Source organism: Manis javanica, chromosome 7 (assembly GCF_040802235.1).
Source record: "Manis javanica isolate MJ-LG chromosome 7, MJ_LKY, whole genome shotgun sequence".
NCBI lineage: Eukaryota > Metazoa > Chordata > Mammalia > Pholidota > Manidae > Manis > Manis javanica.
The window spans coordinates 6,818,892-6,834,969 of NC_133162.1; the positions used below are offsets into that span (position 1 = coordinate 6,818,892).

Below are 16,078 nucleotides of genomic sequence, written 5' to 3' on the forward strand. Positions count from 1 at the left end.
TTTTCAATTAGCCAGTTTCCAACTCTTGTTATTCCAGGGTTCAAAGATTAACAGTACTTTTCTACCTGCCTATGGTATAACCAGACTCAAGAATGCTAATTACCTCATGAAAATTTAATTGGAAAATCAACCTCAGCAAAGTTCATCATTGTCAAATCATGCCATCCTTAAGATGAAACAGTGGGTTAGAACTCAAATATTCAAGAAACAAAATTAGTCAAGTTTCAGAGTTTTGATTTTAATGTACCCAAAAGCAAAATTACCTGGCTTTAAGCATTAGTGCAAGGGAAGTGAATCTCTTTTAAAATATTTACAAAAAAATGTAAAACAGCCATTTCTGTATGCCCAGAACTTTAAACTGATATTTAATGGATCTTTTTAAATAGCATTAGACCCCTCTATACTCTTGGTATCTTCAAGTGTCAGCTGAGTCCAATTGCAGGTCCCAAACTCCCTTTGACCCCCTTCTTTACCCTTAAAAGACAGTAAGGTCAGGGCATCTCAAAGTCAACCCCCTCACCCATTTTAAGGGGTGGTCCCATCCCACCAACTCTGTGAAAAATTATATTATATTGGAACAACCTCATGTGGGTAGAGATGGAGCCACATGGTCACTGACCGATCAATCACTCCGGGGAAGAGAAGGGTAGTTAAACATTAGCTTCATAGCTACTGGTCAAGCAGGCCACCAATGAGTGACATCTGCAATGAAAATGAGGCCCCCAACTGCCCAGGAACAGCAGTGTTCCCTCGACACAGACTAAGTGCCTGGGGCAGTGAGCGCCTGAGGCAAAAACATGGCAGGTCCAAATCCTTGGTACACCTGGGTTTTGTTTCATTTAACAGAAAACTCAACAACACCGTGTTTTTCCCTAGAAAAAGAATAAAGACTTCTTACAGTCACAGTATTACTGTCCAGTGTCAACCAAAAGACACATTCTTTGAGAAAGGGCTGTGTACTCCAACAGTTATGGCTGTTAATAGTTCAAGAGCTTAACATAGCTGATTCACCCAAAATTTTGGCTTTTACCAGCCAGTCTGCTGTGAAAACCACTTAAAGCCCCATCCCTGTCTGCAGCCTAGGAAATGTAATCATCTATAATTCTTTCCCATAGGGAAGAACGCTGTACCTGTTAAACTAGATGTGCTCAGGGTCGCTGATCATAAATAAATAAATAAAGAGGCACCTAAGAGGAAGCGATACTCAGCAGACACAACACGCAGAGGTGAAATGCTGGGCCTGTCACTTTCCAGACAGACGGGACTGACTGCAATGGAGACCACAGCGACTAGATGCTTTTCCCAAACTTCCTCTTTAGCTTCTTCAATTGGGAGCATAGCTTTTGCTTTACTAGAACAGGATCTCTGCCCACTAAAGAAGTATTCCTATGTATGGATGGAGAAAAATGTGTAGAGAGGCTATGCTCAGCGGAATGGCAGCCTTCTAATTAGCGGTCACAAAGCAAACCAGGGGGACTATTTAAGAAAACATTGACCACTTGGAACAGGAATATTCACCATCATGTCAAAATTCATTTATATGGAATCAAGTTGCAAATATTTTTGTTTCAAGTTTTAGCAAGCAGCAAAGTGACCCTTTCACCCTGGGAACACCTGTCAGTGAGTATTCAGAGAGGGGAACCAAAGACACCTCTTGGGAAGTTTTCTCTCTTCAGTATTCTGGCATCAACTTAGAGGTTACACACATTTCAATACCATCTAAACCAAACTTAGAAGAAAACAAGAAGCAAATATTTAACGGTTTTCACAGCATTTTCATCAAAGGACGGGAAAGGGCTGTATGTGTGCGTGTGTCTTTTTCCAAATTCCTTGCCACATCAACAGTGTCTACAAAGTGCTTATCAGGATACTAGGTCTGTGTTCCTGAGATAGCTGAAATTTTTATCCAATATTAAATATGTACCTGAAGTGGTCAAATTATACTTCATGAAAGTTTTTCTACCTATGAGTATAGTTCTAACTTTAAATAAAGAATGGCCACAATTAACCAACATGCAAAACTTCTCAGACTACTCACTGAGAAATTCATTATACAATGCATTTACCACCTTACTGCATTTTAAAATCTTTATTCTGTACTGCACTGACTGCCAGTTAGCCTGAGCGAAGGCATGTCTTTCTAACATGATTTGCTTAAAGCAGAGCTGATAACGGACAGTAAGAACCCAGGGACCCCTGCGTAGCAGTCTGGGAATACATCACTTTGTCAACTGTGTCAAGGGAGCAATTTCACATGATCAGTTACAGTTACGAGGGGCCTGCTCCCCAAGCACTTCCCTAATGTACATCCAGGGAATAACACCCCTCAAGAGATTGCTGCCCAGAGTCTAATAGAAGAACCCTCATTTTAATTTAAGGATTCTCTTCCAAACAAATAAATACCTAAATCAGAAACTTAAGACAAAACCATAGAAACCAAAGCTCTTTCCACAACAAGGGAATGCTGTCTATATGAAGTGCAGTCAATAAAAAATTCTTTCTTTCCTTGCAGTTTGTTCCTTAAAGATTTGATTTTATTGGGCACAACAGAACTGAAGTATTAATAAAATAAAAGCTTGTTTTTATTTTTATGTTTTGCTATCGATAATTTGTACAAAACGTTTCCAAATTTCTAACAAGCTCTAGTGAAACTTGATGTAAGATGGGTCTTTTGCGTTGCAAGTAGAATGCTAGGTTCTACTTCAACATCTCAAAGGAACAAAACCATCTGCCATTTGCTTTTGGCGATGCCATGCTGGAAAAACTCAGTAATATGAAGATGCTGGTACACTTTTCCTATTACACAACTTAACACAACCACATGCGTTACATTTACAGACAGATTTACAATTTGAAAGGAAAAAGGTTCTGTCTTAATAAAATTAGGTTTTTACAAACTAGTCCACACAAAGCCCTCTGTGTCCTCACGCAAGCAGATGCATCCTGCTGATGTGGGCCGGGTGACCCCGAGCAGATCCCGCCAGATGTGGTTCGTTCCTGCCCTACACTCTGCTTGGAGCACCATGCTAACTTTGGGGTCACCACAGAGCCGATACCTTGCCCGCCTGCTCTTTGATTTTTTTTTCATTCATCATCATCATCTTCGTCTTCCTCTCCGTCGGACAGGGATGTACAAGGCCGGATCTGTCGGTAGCGGTCAAGCCATTTTTCTACCATCTGCGTGACCAGGGGGTGGTTTCGCCGCCGAGAGCTTTTCTGCATGGCAACCAGTACTCCACCCTCAGTCACGCAGCAATCCAGCCACTCCCTGAGCAGTTTTTCTTGCTGTTCCTCATTACCTAGCTGTTAGAGGAAGCAGAGAAACGGGGAAATAATACCACCACAGATTAGAAACCTGGTGGGAAAACTTTACAGAAACCTGCAGCTGTTAAGACTGCTAACAGAAAGACCAAAGAAACTTCTAGCCATTTTCAACCTCTCATCACCTTTACCATCAAAACCCAGTTTCTTACGAGTCAATATAGAAAAACGCAATTGCAAAATCTGCAAAAAAAAGCCTAAAGGGAACAATCTAGTAATTAAGTTAACTTGCTATGACAGCAAAACCCAATTGTTGCCTAATAAACTGATCCTGGCAAAGAAAAGCCTAGGAAAAGGCCAGCTTCACATACGTGACAAGTTTCCTCAGTCAGTTATGGGCAGGTTGAAGTTAGAAAAAATGGTCTGACCTTTTTTTCTTAATGTCATGATTACAAAAAGTTCTTTAAAAGTTTCTAGTATATTAAATAAAAGGCCAGTAGTTTTGTAAGAATACAGGTTTTCTGAGTGTGTTCTGCCCATCCTCACCACCTCCCCTGCCTGGCTGCACTCCCTTCTCCCCAGCCCCACGATGCTCTCCTACCTGGCGCTCCTGTCCCACCACTGCCCCGGTGTCTGGTCTCCAGTGAGCAGCCAGTGCCCCACTCTGGGGCAAACTGGCCAGTGGCTTGCCAGCTCACCCAGAGTCAAAGCCACAGCTGTAAAAGGCTGTCAAGGAACTCCACCCCACCCCTCAGCCCCTCCCCACCCAGTGCCCACCATGCACACTGGCCTGTGGTTCCCTGTACCTGGAACTCCCTTCCCCCAGACTCCTCTCTCAGGTCTTTGCTCATTTGTCACCTCCTCTGGTGGCTTCCCGTACTGCCCCATGGGAGTCACACATCCCGTGTGTCCCCTCAACCTCTCCCTTGCCCCCTCACCTCATCTCTGCTTTTTCTCCACACTCATAGCTACCTGAAGGCAGGGACTTTCACCTTCCCTTCACTGCTGTGCCCACACACATCCTACACAGCAGTTTAGAATTTCAAAGTCTGACCAGAATTTACAGGAAGTGTAAGTTCTATAAATTAAGAAATTTAGCTGGGAATGCAGGTAATACCGCACCTGAAAGGTACACCAGGTTGACTCTGGGACAGCATCACTGCTTTAAGGAGTTAAGAGGACGGACACACTTCCTACCTCCTGAGCAGAAAGAAAATGCACGTGGAGCAGCTTCCTCTCGCTGTCAACCAGAGGCAGAAACGTGATGGTGACATCGTCATCGGTGTTCAGGTTAGCACCAGCACCTCGGCTGCCATAGCCATCATTCTCCATGGCAACCAAAGCAGAGAAGTGGCCCCTTGTATAGCCCAGAGCAATCGGACTTTTCCAACAAAAACTCTGTTCCCACAGCAAAGGCAAATAAACACCTGGGAAGAGGAAAGAAAATCACAATGGGGTTTTCAGGACGTGGCTGCAAACTACATTATAGTAAATGAGAAGCTTCTGAAACAACTCCTGAATAAGCTTACCTTGAAACCGAGTATATCCTAAAGTTTCTCCCCGGAAACTTTTATAGTATTTTACTCCATAAACTATAATTGGTCGTCTAAGAATATGTGCAAGTACAAAAATGTGTGTCTGCTCCAAACTTGCTCCAGGCTGCACAGAACAAAATAAAAGAAAGCAATTTCTCTTTAAAGCATTTACCACACCACCCTACAAAACTGAAGAGTGCCACACAATGCTACCCTCCCAGTAATGTTTTGAAAAATAATACTGTCAGCCTAAAAAAGCTGACCAGATGCCGAGTCAGGCACTCTTTCCTCCGTGCCTCCAACATGGTCTGCACACGCAGATCAAGGGACTTAGATCACGTGGCTTACTTTCTCATAGAGGCAACCCGCCTTGAAGCATTCTCACCTGACTAGCAAGAGAGAGTATAAATGCCCAGTCTTCTTGCCACTGTTCTTCTCTCAAGGAGAAATGTAAACCAAAGCTCTGAGAATACCACGACTCCCAGTCTTTCCAACGCGTGTAAAACCTAAAAGAGCAAGACAGTAAAAAATAAGCCTTCCATAAACAAAGCATTTAATGCCCCAATCATTTATTTATGTAGCCTTTAAGCAATTCATGTGAAGAGATTAGTAATTTATTAATTTTACCTAGTTTGTAATATATTTTTCGAATTAAAAATTCCTCCACTCTGCTGGCAGACATTGTTTAACTTATCCTCAGACACAGTTTGGTTCACCACCCACCAAATTTTGAACAAAACTTTAAACACTAGTGATGAGGACAGTTAATTTCAACTGTCTACTACTGGTTTACAAATTCAAAACAAAACACTCAAAATCATTTGAGACATTGGATACAATCAAAGATACTACATTTCTCCATTAATGTACAGTATTCACTACTTGGTTGCTACATGAACAGCAGACTGGAAATAGCCCATGTGTTCATGAGAATATCAAAATCCATTCCTTGAGATTTCTTTCATTAATAAAATTATTTCTCTGATCATTTTAAAAAATCACCGCAACTACTTTCTTTATATTTGATAATGCACTAATATTTCAGCCTAATAAATTATGAAGACTGAACATCAAACTGGGCCACTGGTAGACTGAATTACTAAAAACAAAATCTATTTCTTTACATCAAGTATAAAATTAAACAAAACCAGGTATGATTATGCTCAGAGTTAGGATTCACTATCTTAACAAAACAAGCCAAGAAAGACCTCTCAAGTAAGAACAGATACTTAACGTGCTTATAACATCACGTTTCTCTTATTAGGAATTTTCTTTTTTGTACTTGATTTCTAGGCTAAAGAAGCAAAAGATAAGAAAACATTCTGTTGCTGCTGTTGAGAAGTTCCAGCATAGAAAGTGAAATGTGTTAGTGTTACAAGTTTCTTTACAGAAAATTGAGGGCTCTGTAAAAAATAAATCATGGTATATTAGATTTCTAAAAGGACTAAAAAAGAATGTTTACAGTGGTTTGATTCTTGGTTTATTGGGGGAAAATATTTATACTCTAGGTAACCAAGAGCTTTTTATCAAGACTGTAAGTTTCAATGCCAAATGTTTTAAAAATAAAGTATGGATATCCTCTTTCAAAACATCTAAAATATACAGAAAAATGTTTGAAGAGCACCTATGACAAAATACATCATTCTGAAAAGTGTAAGAAATATCATGAAACACTGAAAGATGAATAGTTAGAAATCTGTTGCTTAGTGTCTAGAATCATTTTATGAACGAAACATCAAAGTGCACCAGAAATTCAATGACGACTGCACTCAAAATCCCTCGAGAAGATGCAGAATAAGGGAATTTAAAAAAATAATACTTTAAAAATATTCAAATAATCATCCACCATACAAAGACCTAAATCCTGAGGCTACCCTGATCATTAAGAACAGACAGGCAAACCAAATCCAGGAGCACACGGCCAAGCGGGGCAGCAGTACAAGTTCGCTCCAACATCCAAACACCAATTCCATGTGTTCATGGATTACAAGGGTCAGTGCTGTCAACCTGGTAATACTCCCCAAATTAGTCTACAGATCCAAAGCAATCTCTTATCAAAATCTCAGAGCACTTTTTGTGTGGAAACTGATATGCTGGATCCTAACATTTACATGGAAATCTGAAGACTTGAGACTAGCAAAAAGAATCTTGAAAAAGAAGTACAGAGTTTGAAGACTTATTCTCCTGAATTTGAAACTCAACCACAAAGCTACAATCATCAAGACAGACTGATGCCGGCATAAGGACCAACATGCTGATGATCAACAGGAAACAACTGAGAAGACAGAGACAAACTTCTACTTTTTTGTTAGTTATGGTAAAAAAATAATTTTCAACAAAAGTGCTAAGGTAACTGGATGGGAAAAACCAGTCTTTCAATAAATGGTAATGGGGTAATTGGACATCCACTTGTAAAACAGATGATTTTAGATCTTTACTTCAAAACTTAAGTAGACATTAGCTCAAAATGGACCACAGAGCTTAAATGTAAAAGCTAGAACCGTAATTCTTAGACAAAAACATTAAGAGTAAAACTTAAAATCTTTTAAATTGAAATAAATGACTAAGCATGCCAGGGTTCTAATGGACAGAGCAGACAGTGTGCAGGAACAGGGGGGGGCAACATAAGCAGAGAGATGGGAACCTCAGAAAGAACCAGATGAAAGGCTGGCAATCAAAACCACTGTCACAGAAATGAAGGGTGCCTTTGACGGACTTCCTGGGAGACTGGGCATAGCTAAGTAAAGAACCTCCCAAAGATAAGTCAATAGAAACCTCCGAATCTAAAAAGCAAAGAGGACACAGATATATTAAAAACCAGAAGAGAAAGCAAAGAACCATGGGACAACTATCAACAGGCACGACACATAACCTAACAGAAATCGTGGAGGAAAAAGAAAGTAACAGAAGAAGTATTTGAAACAATGACTGAGAAGTTCCCCAAATTCAGACACTATACCACAGACCTAGAAAGCTCTGAGAACACCCAAGGAGGAAAATGCCAGGAAATTATACCTAGGGCACAATATACTCAAACTACAGAAAACTAAAGAAAAAACCCTGAAAGAAGCCAGAGTTAAAAACACCTCATCTACAGAGAAACAAAAACAAGAATTACACCCAATGCCTCCAAAGCCATGCAAGGAGGAAGATGGAGTGAAATACTTAGAAGTTGAGAGAAAAAAACCCAAGCACCTGTGAAATTATCCTTCAAAAATGAAGGAGAAATGAACATTTTCTGACACAAGCAAAAACTGAGGAAACTTGCTACCAATAGACCTCACAAGAAATGTTAAAAGTCTAGAAGGAAAATCAGAGACAAAATCCACATAAAGGAAGAGCAAAGAGGAAATGTGAAGGGAAAATAAAACCTTTTATTATTATTAATTGATCTAACAGTCTGTTCAAAATAATGATCACAGTGCATGTGATTAGGTACATTTAGGTGTACATCATATGTATACTTATGTATGTGTGCTTCCACACAAAATAAAATAAATGACAGCAGAGGTAGACGCACGAGACGGCAGGGACGCAGGAGTAGTTTGCTATTATAAGGTACTCATAACAACCCATAAAGTGGCATAGTGATATCTGAAAGTGGACTTGGATTAACTATAAATATATTATTGCAAACTAGAGGGCAACCGCTAATAAAAGTGACATGCTTAGAATGAAGAGAAGATGGAATTGTGTAAAATAATTAAAAACACAAAAGACAGAGAAAGAATGAAAGACAAAAATAGGAACAAAGAACAAGGTTACCAAAGAGAAAACAGTTAACAAATCTGGTAGACATTACTCTAACTATATCTTAGTCATATGAACATCAATAATCTAAATATAACAATACTGACACCACCAAATGCTAGCAAGGATGTGGAGCCACAGGAACTCAGTCATTGCTGGTTAGAACCAAAATGGTATGCCCACTTAGGAAGAGTGTGGTAGTTTCTTATAAAACTAAAAATACCCTAGCCATATAATCCAGCAATTGTGCATGTTGGTATTTACCCAAAGAAGATGAAAACAAGTTCACACAAAAACCCACACATGGATATTGTTACAACAGCTTTATTCATCATCGCCAAAACTTGCAAGCAACCAAGATGTCCTTCAGTAGGGGAATGAATAAACTGTGGCCCATCCAGACAACTGAGTGTTTTTCAGCACTACAAGGAAATGAGCTATTAAGGCACGAAAAAACATGGATGAACCTTAAATATGTATTACTACAAGTGAAAGAAGCCAAGCTGAACTGGCCACATACTGTGTGATTCCAACTACATGACATTCTGGAGAAGGCAAAACTATGGAGGTGGTAGAAAGATCAGTGGTTGCAAAGGTTGAGGACAAGGAAAGGATGAACTGACAGAGCACAGAGGAGTTTTAAGGCAGTGGAGATAACTCTCTCTAATACTATAATGCTAATACTCTGTATGGTGCTACAACGACTGATATTTATTATACATTAGTCCAAAATCACAGTACATACAACACTAAAATAAGCCCTCCAGTAAACCATGGACTCTGCCTGATAATGATGAGTCAATACAGACTCATCAATTATAGGTAACAAATGTACTGCTCTGGTGGGGAGTGTTCATAATGAAGGGTCATGCACGTGTGGGGGCAGGGAGTAGATGGCATATACCTGTATCTGCCTCTCATTTTGCTATAAACTAAATCACTCTAAAAAAATAGTCTTTAAGAATTATATATTCAGACAGAATACTAAGCTACAGAGAGCTCCACCACAGAGTAACAGTAACAATGTTTCTAGAAGACCTGCACTCATTTTTTCCCCTACAACATTAATTACTTCCACCTACCTCTCGAGAAAATGGACTGACATGTCACTTAAAGGCCAGTCAATGTCAGTCTTGAAGAATGGGCAGCTGAACTCACAGGCATCCAACAGGACACCACAGCTACCACCACAAACAGTCTATCTTGAAGTAAGAGGGGGATGAGTTTAAATAAAATGCCTTTCTCAGTTCTCACTTAGATATTTAATGACTTAAGAAAATGTCTCATCCCAATTGATCTGGATTTTGTGCAAAGGGCTCCTCAGCAAAAAACTGATGGGAAAAGAGACCACACAAGGACATGCCGGCTGCCCCTCTCCGGGCCTCGGACAGCGCCAAGGCTCTCAGTCCCCTTCCTTCTATCTTTTAATAGTCACATGCCTATAACAACTCCACAGAGCCAACAATTTAGTGGTTATTCATTAAGGTTGACATATTGACCTGTGTCACTGATGTCCTGAGTCGATGGCAATGACACTTCCTGTCCCCTCTTGGTGATCTGCATCCCCCACGACACTGCAGCAAGCCTGCAGAACGGAGGGACACTGCGCGGCCCCGCTGCCCTCACGGTGAACACCAAGTGAAGAACCGTGACGACAGGGACTGGGGGAGGGGCGCCAAGGCACACTTCCGTCTGGGAAGCCTGTCTGTGTGCCAGCTCGAGGCCTCACTTCTTTTAGAGTCAAGGCCTCTTCGCTGCCAGATCTGCTACAATACTTGCCAATGGCTGTACCCTCACACCCTACACATTCCTTCTCGCTCTTAACAGCCACGCCCCCATCCAGCCCATTTATCACCTGGGATGATGGTACTCTCTCTCTACTTTTATGCTTGACTTTCACAATCACAAATGACCAAACCACCTCAGAATTCCAGTCTCAATACAATGTTAGTTAGTGGCAGCTCCAATCCAGAAGATCACCCACTGCCAGCTGTGAGAAACAGAATAGGTCCCCAAATTATTACTAGCCACCAAAGTTTTAAAAAAAAAAAAGCCCTCGCAATTAGAAACAAAGTATCACCTGCTTAAGTTCACAGACATCTTCCAGCCTTACAAAAGGTCAGGGTATTACCACCAGGGAAAAGGCTCCAGAGCTGCCCTTTTTTTCCTTTGTTTTTAAATTGAGGTATAACTGACATAACCAGGACTGCCTTTGTAATGCGCCTGCAAGCTGGTAGGTTTACCATGGTCCAGATCGGGCTTTCAGGCTGAAGAACTAGACCTCATCCACACCCAGAGAACAGATCGATCTTTCTGGGGCAGAGTCACATTAACTAATAACAAGGCAGACCTGTAAAAAGCACAATGCCCAGAAACCACTGTCATAAGAACCACACCACTCCCATCCTCTCTCTCAGTGTAGGCAGGCTCATATAGGCCGCAAAAACTTCACTAGGATGTTGCCTGGTGAGCACACAATCCCATCAAGAGGGTTGGGTGGACTGAGCATTTAATGGCATCAGGCTTACCAGCCTGATGATGCCGCCTCAAAAGGATGGTCTTGGGAGGTGGACAGAATGGGTGAAATAGGAGAAGGAAATTAAAAAGTACAAACTTCCAGCTATAAAGTAAATGAATGATAAGGATGAAAGTACAGCACTGGGAATATAGTCAGTAATACTGTAGCAACTCGTATGATGACAGATGGTAACTACATTTAACCACATAACAAGTTTAACTGTTGAACCACTATGTTATACACTGAAACTAATACATTGTATGTCAACTATACTTTAATTAAAATTTTTTTTACAAAAATAGGAATGGTCTTGTCCAAACTACCAGACCAATTCATAGTGATCCCTCCACCAAAAGGCACAAAGGCCTCTTCCTTGGACAAAGGCTGAGTGACTAAACCATCTCCTCTGGATCCAGGCACACAATTCATTTTACTGTGCTTTGCAGATACTGTGTTTAACAAATTAAAGGTTCATGGCAACCCTGCAACAATCAAGTTATTGACACCATTTTTCCAACAGTATTTGCTCACTTTGTGTCTCTGTGTCACATTTTGGTAATTCTTGTAATATTTCAACCCTTTTCACTATTACACTTTTTATAGTGATCTGTGATCAGTTGACCAACATCTTTGATGTTACTATTATACCTGTTTTGGGGCACCCATGATCCACCCCATGTAAGACAGAAAACTTAATAAATGTTGTGTTCTGACAATTCCACCAACTAGCTGTTCCCCGCTCTCTCTCCCTCTTCTTGGGCTTCCCTAGAGGCAAGAGACCTGAGACACAACAATGAAAGAGGCCAATCAATAACCCTACAATGGCCTCTAAGTGTTCTAGTGAAAGGAAGACTGAATTTAATTTAAAGTCAGAAATAACTAAGCTTAGTAAGGGAGGCATGTTGAAAGCTGACACAGGCCAAAAGCAAGGACTATGGGGTCAGTCAGCCAAGTTATGGATGCAAAGGAAAAGTCCTTGAAGGAAATTATATTCAAAGTCTGTTGTTTAGCGTAGTCAGCTTCACGCATCAGCTTAGCCAGATCTTCTGGATGACTTGCCGCAACCTCTGCATGTTATGGAGATGGCGTATTTCCTAGGCTTCATGAACCAACCTCTGCTGGCTTCAGACTTTTCTTCTGCAGCTTGCTCCCCTCTCTCAGCCTTCACAGAAGTGAAGAGAGTCAGGGCCTTGCTCTGGATCAGGCTTTGGCTTGGGGGAATGTTGTGGCTGGTTTGATCTTCTATCCAGACCACTCAAACGTTCTCTATGTCAGCAATAAGGCTGTTCTGCTTTCTTATCATTTGTAGGTTCACCAGAGTAGCAGGTTTTAGACAAAACAGGTTATTTTGGAAGAAGATGTCACCACAGACTTCCATAGCTAAAGAGGAGAAATCAATGCCTGGCTTCAAAGCTTCAAAGGACAGGCTGACTCTCTTGTTAGCAGCTAATGGAGCTGGTGACTTTTAAGTTGAAACCAGTGCTCACTGACCATTCTGAAAATCCTAGGACCCTTAAGAATTATGCATAAACTACTGTGCCTCTGCTCTAAAAATGGGACAACAAGGCCTGGATAGCAACACAACTATTTACAACATGGTTTACTAAGTATTTTAAGCCCACTATTGAGACTCTCTGCTCAGGAAAAAAGATTCCTTTCAAAAGATTACTGCTTATTGACCATGCACAAGGCCACCCAAGAGCTCTTATGGAGATGTTTAACAAGATTGACGTGGTTGTCATGTCTGCTAACACAAGTATAATTCTGCAGCCCATGGATCAGAGAGTTAATGTGACTTTCAAATCTTATTAAAGAACTAACATTTTGAAAGGCTGTAGCTGCCACCGACAGTGAATTCCTCTGTTGGATCTGGACAAAGTAAACTGAAAACCTTCTAGAAAGGATTCACCATTCTAGAAGCCATCTGTGAGAAATGTCCTAGAGAACATTTGTGACTCATGGGAAAAGGTCAAAGTATCAACATTAACAGGAGTCTGGAAGAAGTGGATTCCGACCCTCATGGATGACTTTGAGGGGTTCAAGACTTCAGGAGAAGGAAGTAACTACAGCTCTGGTAGAAATAGTATGAGAACTAGAATTAGAAGTGGAGCCTGAAAATGTGACTATATTGCTGCCACCTCCTGATAAAACGTGAATGGTGAGGAGTTGCTACTTATGAATGAGCAAAGAAAGTCATTTCTTGAGATGGAATCTACTCCTGGTGAAGATGTTGTGAATTTTCTTGAAGTGACAATAAAGGTTTTAGAATATCACATAAGCTTAACTGATAAAGCAGCAGCACAGCGTGAGAAGGGGTTTGACTCCTCCACTTTTAAAAGAAGTTCTACTGTGGGAAAATGCTATCAAACAGCATCACACGCTACAGAGATCCCTGAAAGGAAGACTAAATCTATATGGCAGACTTCATTGTTGTCTTTTTAAGTAGTTGCCACAGCCAACCAACCTTCAGCAACCATCATCCCGATCAATCAGCAGCCATCAACACTGAGCAAAAAGATCAGGACTGGCTGAAAGCTAGAAGATGGTTTGCGTCTCTTAGCAATAAAATATTTTTAAATTAAGGTATGTACATTGCATTTCTAACCAAGTGTGCTATGGCACACTTACTACACTACAACATACTGTAAACATAACTTACTGCACTGGGAAATAAAACAATCAGTTGACTCACTTTCCTTCAGTGGTCTGGAACCAAACCCACAGAATCCTGAACGTGTGCCTATACTCCACACCCAGTCAGGGGACCACCTAGGCTTGCCAGCCGAGGAGTCACTTTATTTTCCTCCAGTGACCACATATTTTTATTGCATTATGTTTTGATCTGTAATTTAGCTCTCAAGAAAGTAACTATATTGCTCTCATTTTCAAGTTCTAGAGTACTCTTTTTTCACTCAGTAAGTATTTACTTCATACTTACTATTTATCATGCTATTGTAGGCACTAGATCTTTCACAATGAAACACAATAAAATCTCTGTTCTCCTGGAGTTTATATTCTAATGGGCTTCATGTAAACCCTAAATACTGACAACAAAATTTACAACTAGGAACTGCTCAAAATTTACACAAAGATACTAGGGTAATAAGGTTATTTGGGGTAAGGCCATTATCACTGTTGTGTAAGCATCAATTAGGTGTGGAGAAAATGAAAAGGCACATTTAATTAACTTAGCCTTTTCTAGCCTCAATTTTCTCAGTTATAATAACTAAGATAATGTATGTAGAGAACCAAGAAAATACTGTAAGTCAAATAAGTGTAAAGACCAAACTACTAATTCACAACACAGCCATTGTTTCCAGTGACTGATACCTCAATGGGGAAATTTACAGTTCAAGACTAGTCACATACTCAATTAGATGCTGGATTTAAAAAATCTGTATTTTTTTATATTTATATTTAAATAGGTTTTCCCTGCTATTCAAAAGTTCACCTTAAACCACTTCATTTTTATGCAAGACCTACCTTAGAACCTGTTTTCACTGAAAGAAACCTCAAGAGGAATTTTGCTTTTACAACACAGTAACTGCTTCTTGCTTTATGCCATTCTGGCTTATGAAAGGTTTCACAGGCATGCTGTACTTTTGAAGAGTGGAAGAAACCTGTATATATAAATGTTATTGTTGAAATTATTGAAGACTATGATATGGAATGTGTTGGGTAATGGAGTCAATGCTGATTTTTCTCAGATGCAATAATAAGGGTGTGATTGGGTAGGAGAATAACCTTGTGCTTTAAAGATGCATATTGAAGGTAAAGCAACATGATGTCTATAATAATTGGCAAAGGAAGTATTTATATATGGAAAGATGGCACACACATGGCAATATGTTAATAGCTGATCAACTGAATGAAGAAGATACTGGGATCTGTTGTTTTTTGTTTTTGTTTTTAACGTTTTTGTGGGTTTCAAAATTTGCAAAATAAAAAATGTGGTCTTAAGTCTATCTGCCTCAAGAAGAAAAAAACTCCTGATACAATGTCAACATCATCTCTTAAAGATGAACAAGAATATGACATTTTAACTACTTAAAAATGAGCAAGTAATTTAATATTTAAAGCTACTATAACACCTTCATGTGTTTCTATTTTAAAGCTCAGCCAAAACACTTAAGAACCTCTGAGATGTTCCAAGTATCTCAATGTCCAAAAACCCGTTTTTTCCCTCCCACAGAAAATAAAACAGACAAGAAGTACCCCACCACTATAAGGAGATGATCCAGCAAGTACACTCCTGGATTTACACAGGAAAGGAGCCAGCTCACCAATGTGAACAGTCATGCAGGCTGTCGTGTAGGGCTTTCCGAAGCACCGAGTCCTTGTCATAAATGCCCCAGGTAGCTTGTAGTACTGAATCAAGTAAGCAGTCTCCTGCAGTCCGGTTCCAAAGTGCATACAGTCGGCTGTCCAAACGAGTAGCCAATTCCAAGGACCAATTTATTATTGGAGATTCTTCTTCTAACTCTATATGAGGAATGTAAGTATGTTCATTTTCATGCCAATGCAATGAAGGACTATTCAGGGGAAGAGACAACCTATTCTGTAGATGACAGGTTTATGTGCAATAAACACCTAAATAAATTTGATGAATTGAAATATAAACTTTTTGAAAGTACTGAAACATCTTGTGGTTCTAGAATAATTTACTTAACTTTTAAATTCTTGACAAGTTATTTTCTAAATTATTAAGGAAAAATACTCATTCTAGAATAGGAAACAGAAAACCCATTCTAGAATTTGAATTAGGAAGTTTTAAAACTTTTATGTCTTTATCACTCTATCACAGTTAAGAGCTGTAAATTAGTTGTTTTTTTTCCAATTTTATTGAGATATAATTGACAGAATGTACATTTTTAACAGCACAATGACAATATTCCTAAGACCTTAATATTTTTAATTTAAAGTAAAAATAAAGAAGTTAGCCATACACTAAACTATTCCAAATCTTTTATAGAACAAAGCAAAAAGTTTACTGAATTGATGAAAGACATTAAAG

The 16,078-nt window shown here is 39.7% G+C and overlaps 1 protein-coding gene across 5 annotated transcripts in view; it reads right to left on the reverse strand.

Annotated features, from left to right (window-relative positions):
* Window positions 1–217: 217 nt before the first annotated feature.
* ZRANB1 (zinc finger RANBP2-type containing 1) overlaps window positions 218–16,078 on the reverse strand; it is a 102,302-nt gene continuing 86,441 nt past the window's right edge. For all 5 annotated transcript variants that reach the window (XM_073240165.1, XM_073240163.1, XM_073240164.1 and 2 more), the window contains 5 exons: window positions 15,348–15,546; window positions 5,182–5,302; window positions 4,791–4,920; window positions 4,459–4,688; window positions 218–3,303 (listed from right to left, as the gene is read on the reverse strand). In XM_073240165.1, the coding sequence (XP_073096266.1) occupies window positions 3,085–3,303; window positions 4,459–4,688; window positions 4,791–4,920; window positions 5,182–5,302; window positions 15,348–15,546 (899 nt within the window). In that variant the 3' untranslated portion in view covers window positions 218–3,084. The remainder of the gene's footprint in view (window positions 3,304–4,458; window positions 4,689–4,790; window positions 4,921–5,181; window positions 5,303–15,347; window positions 15,547–16,078) is intronic.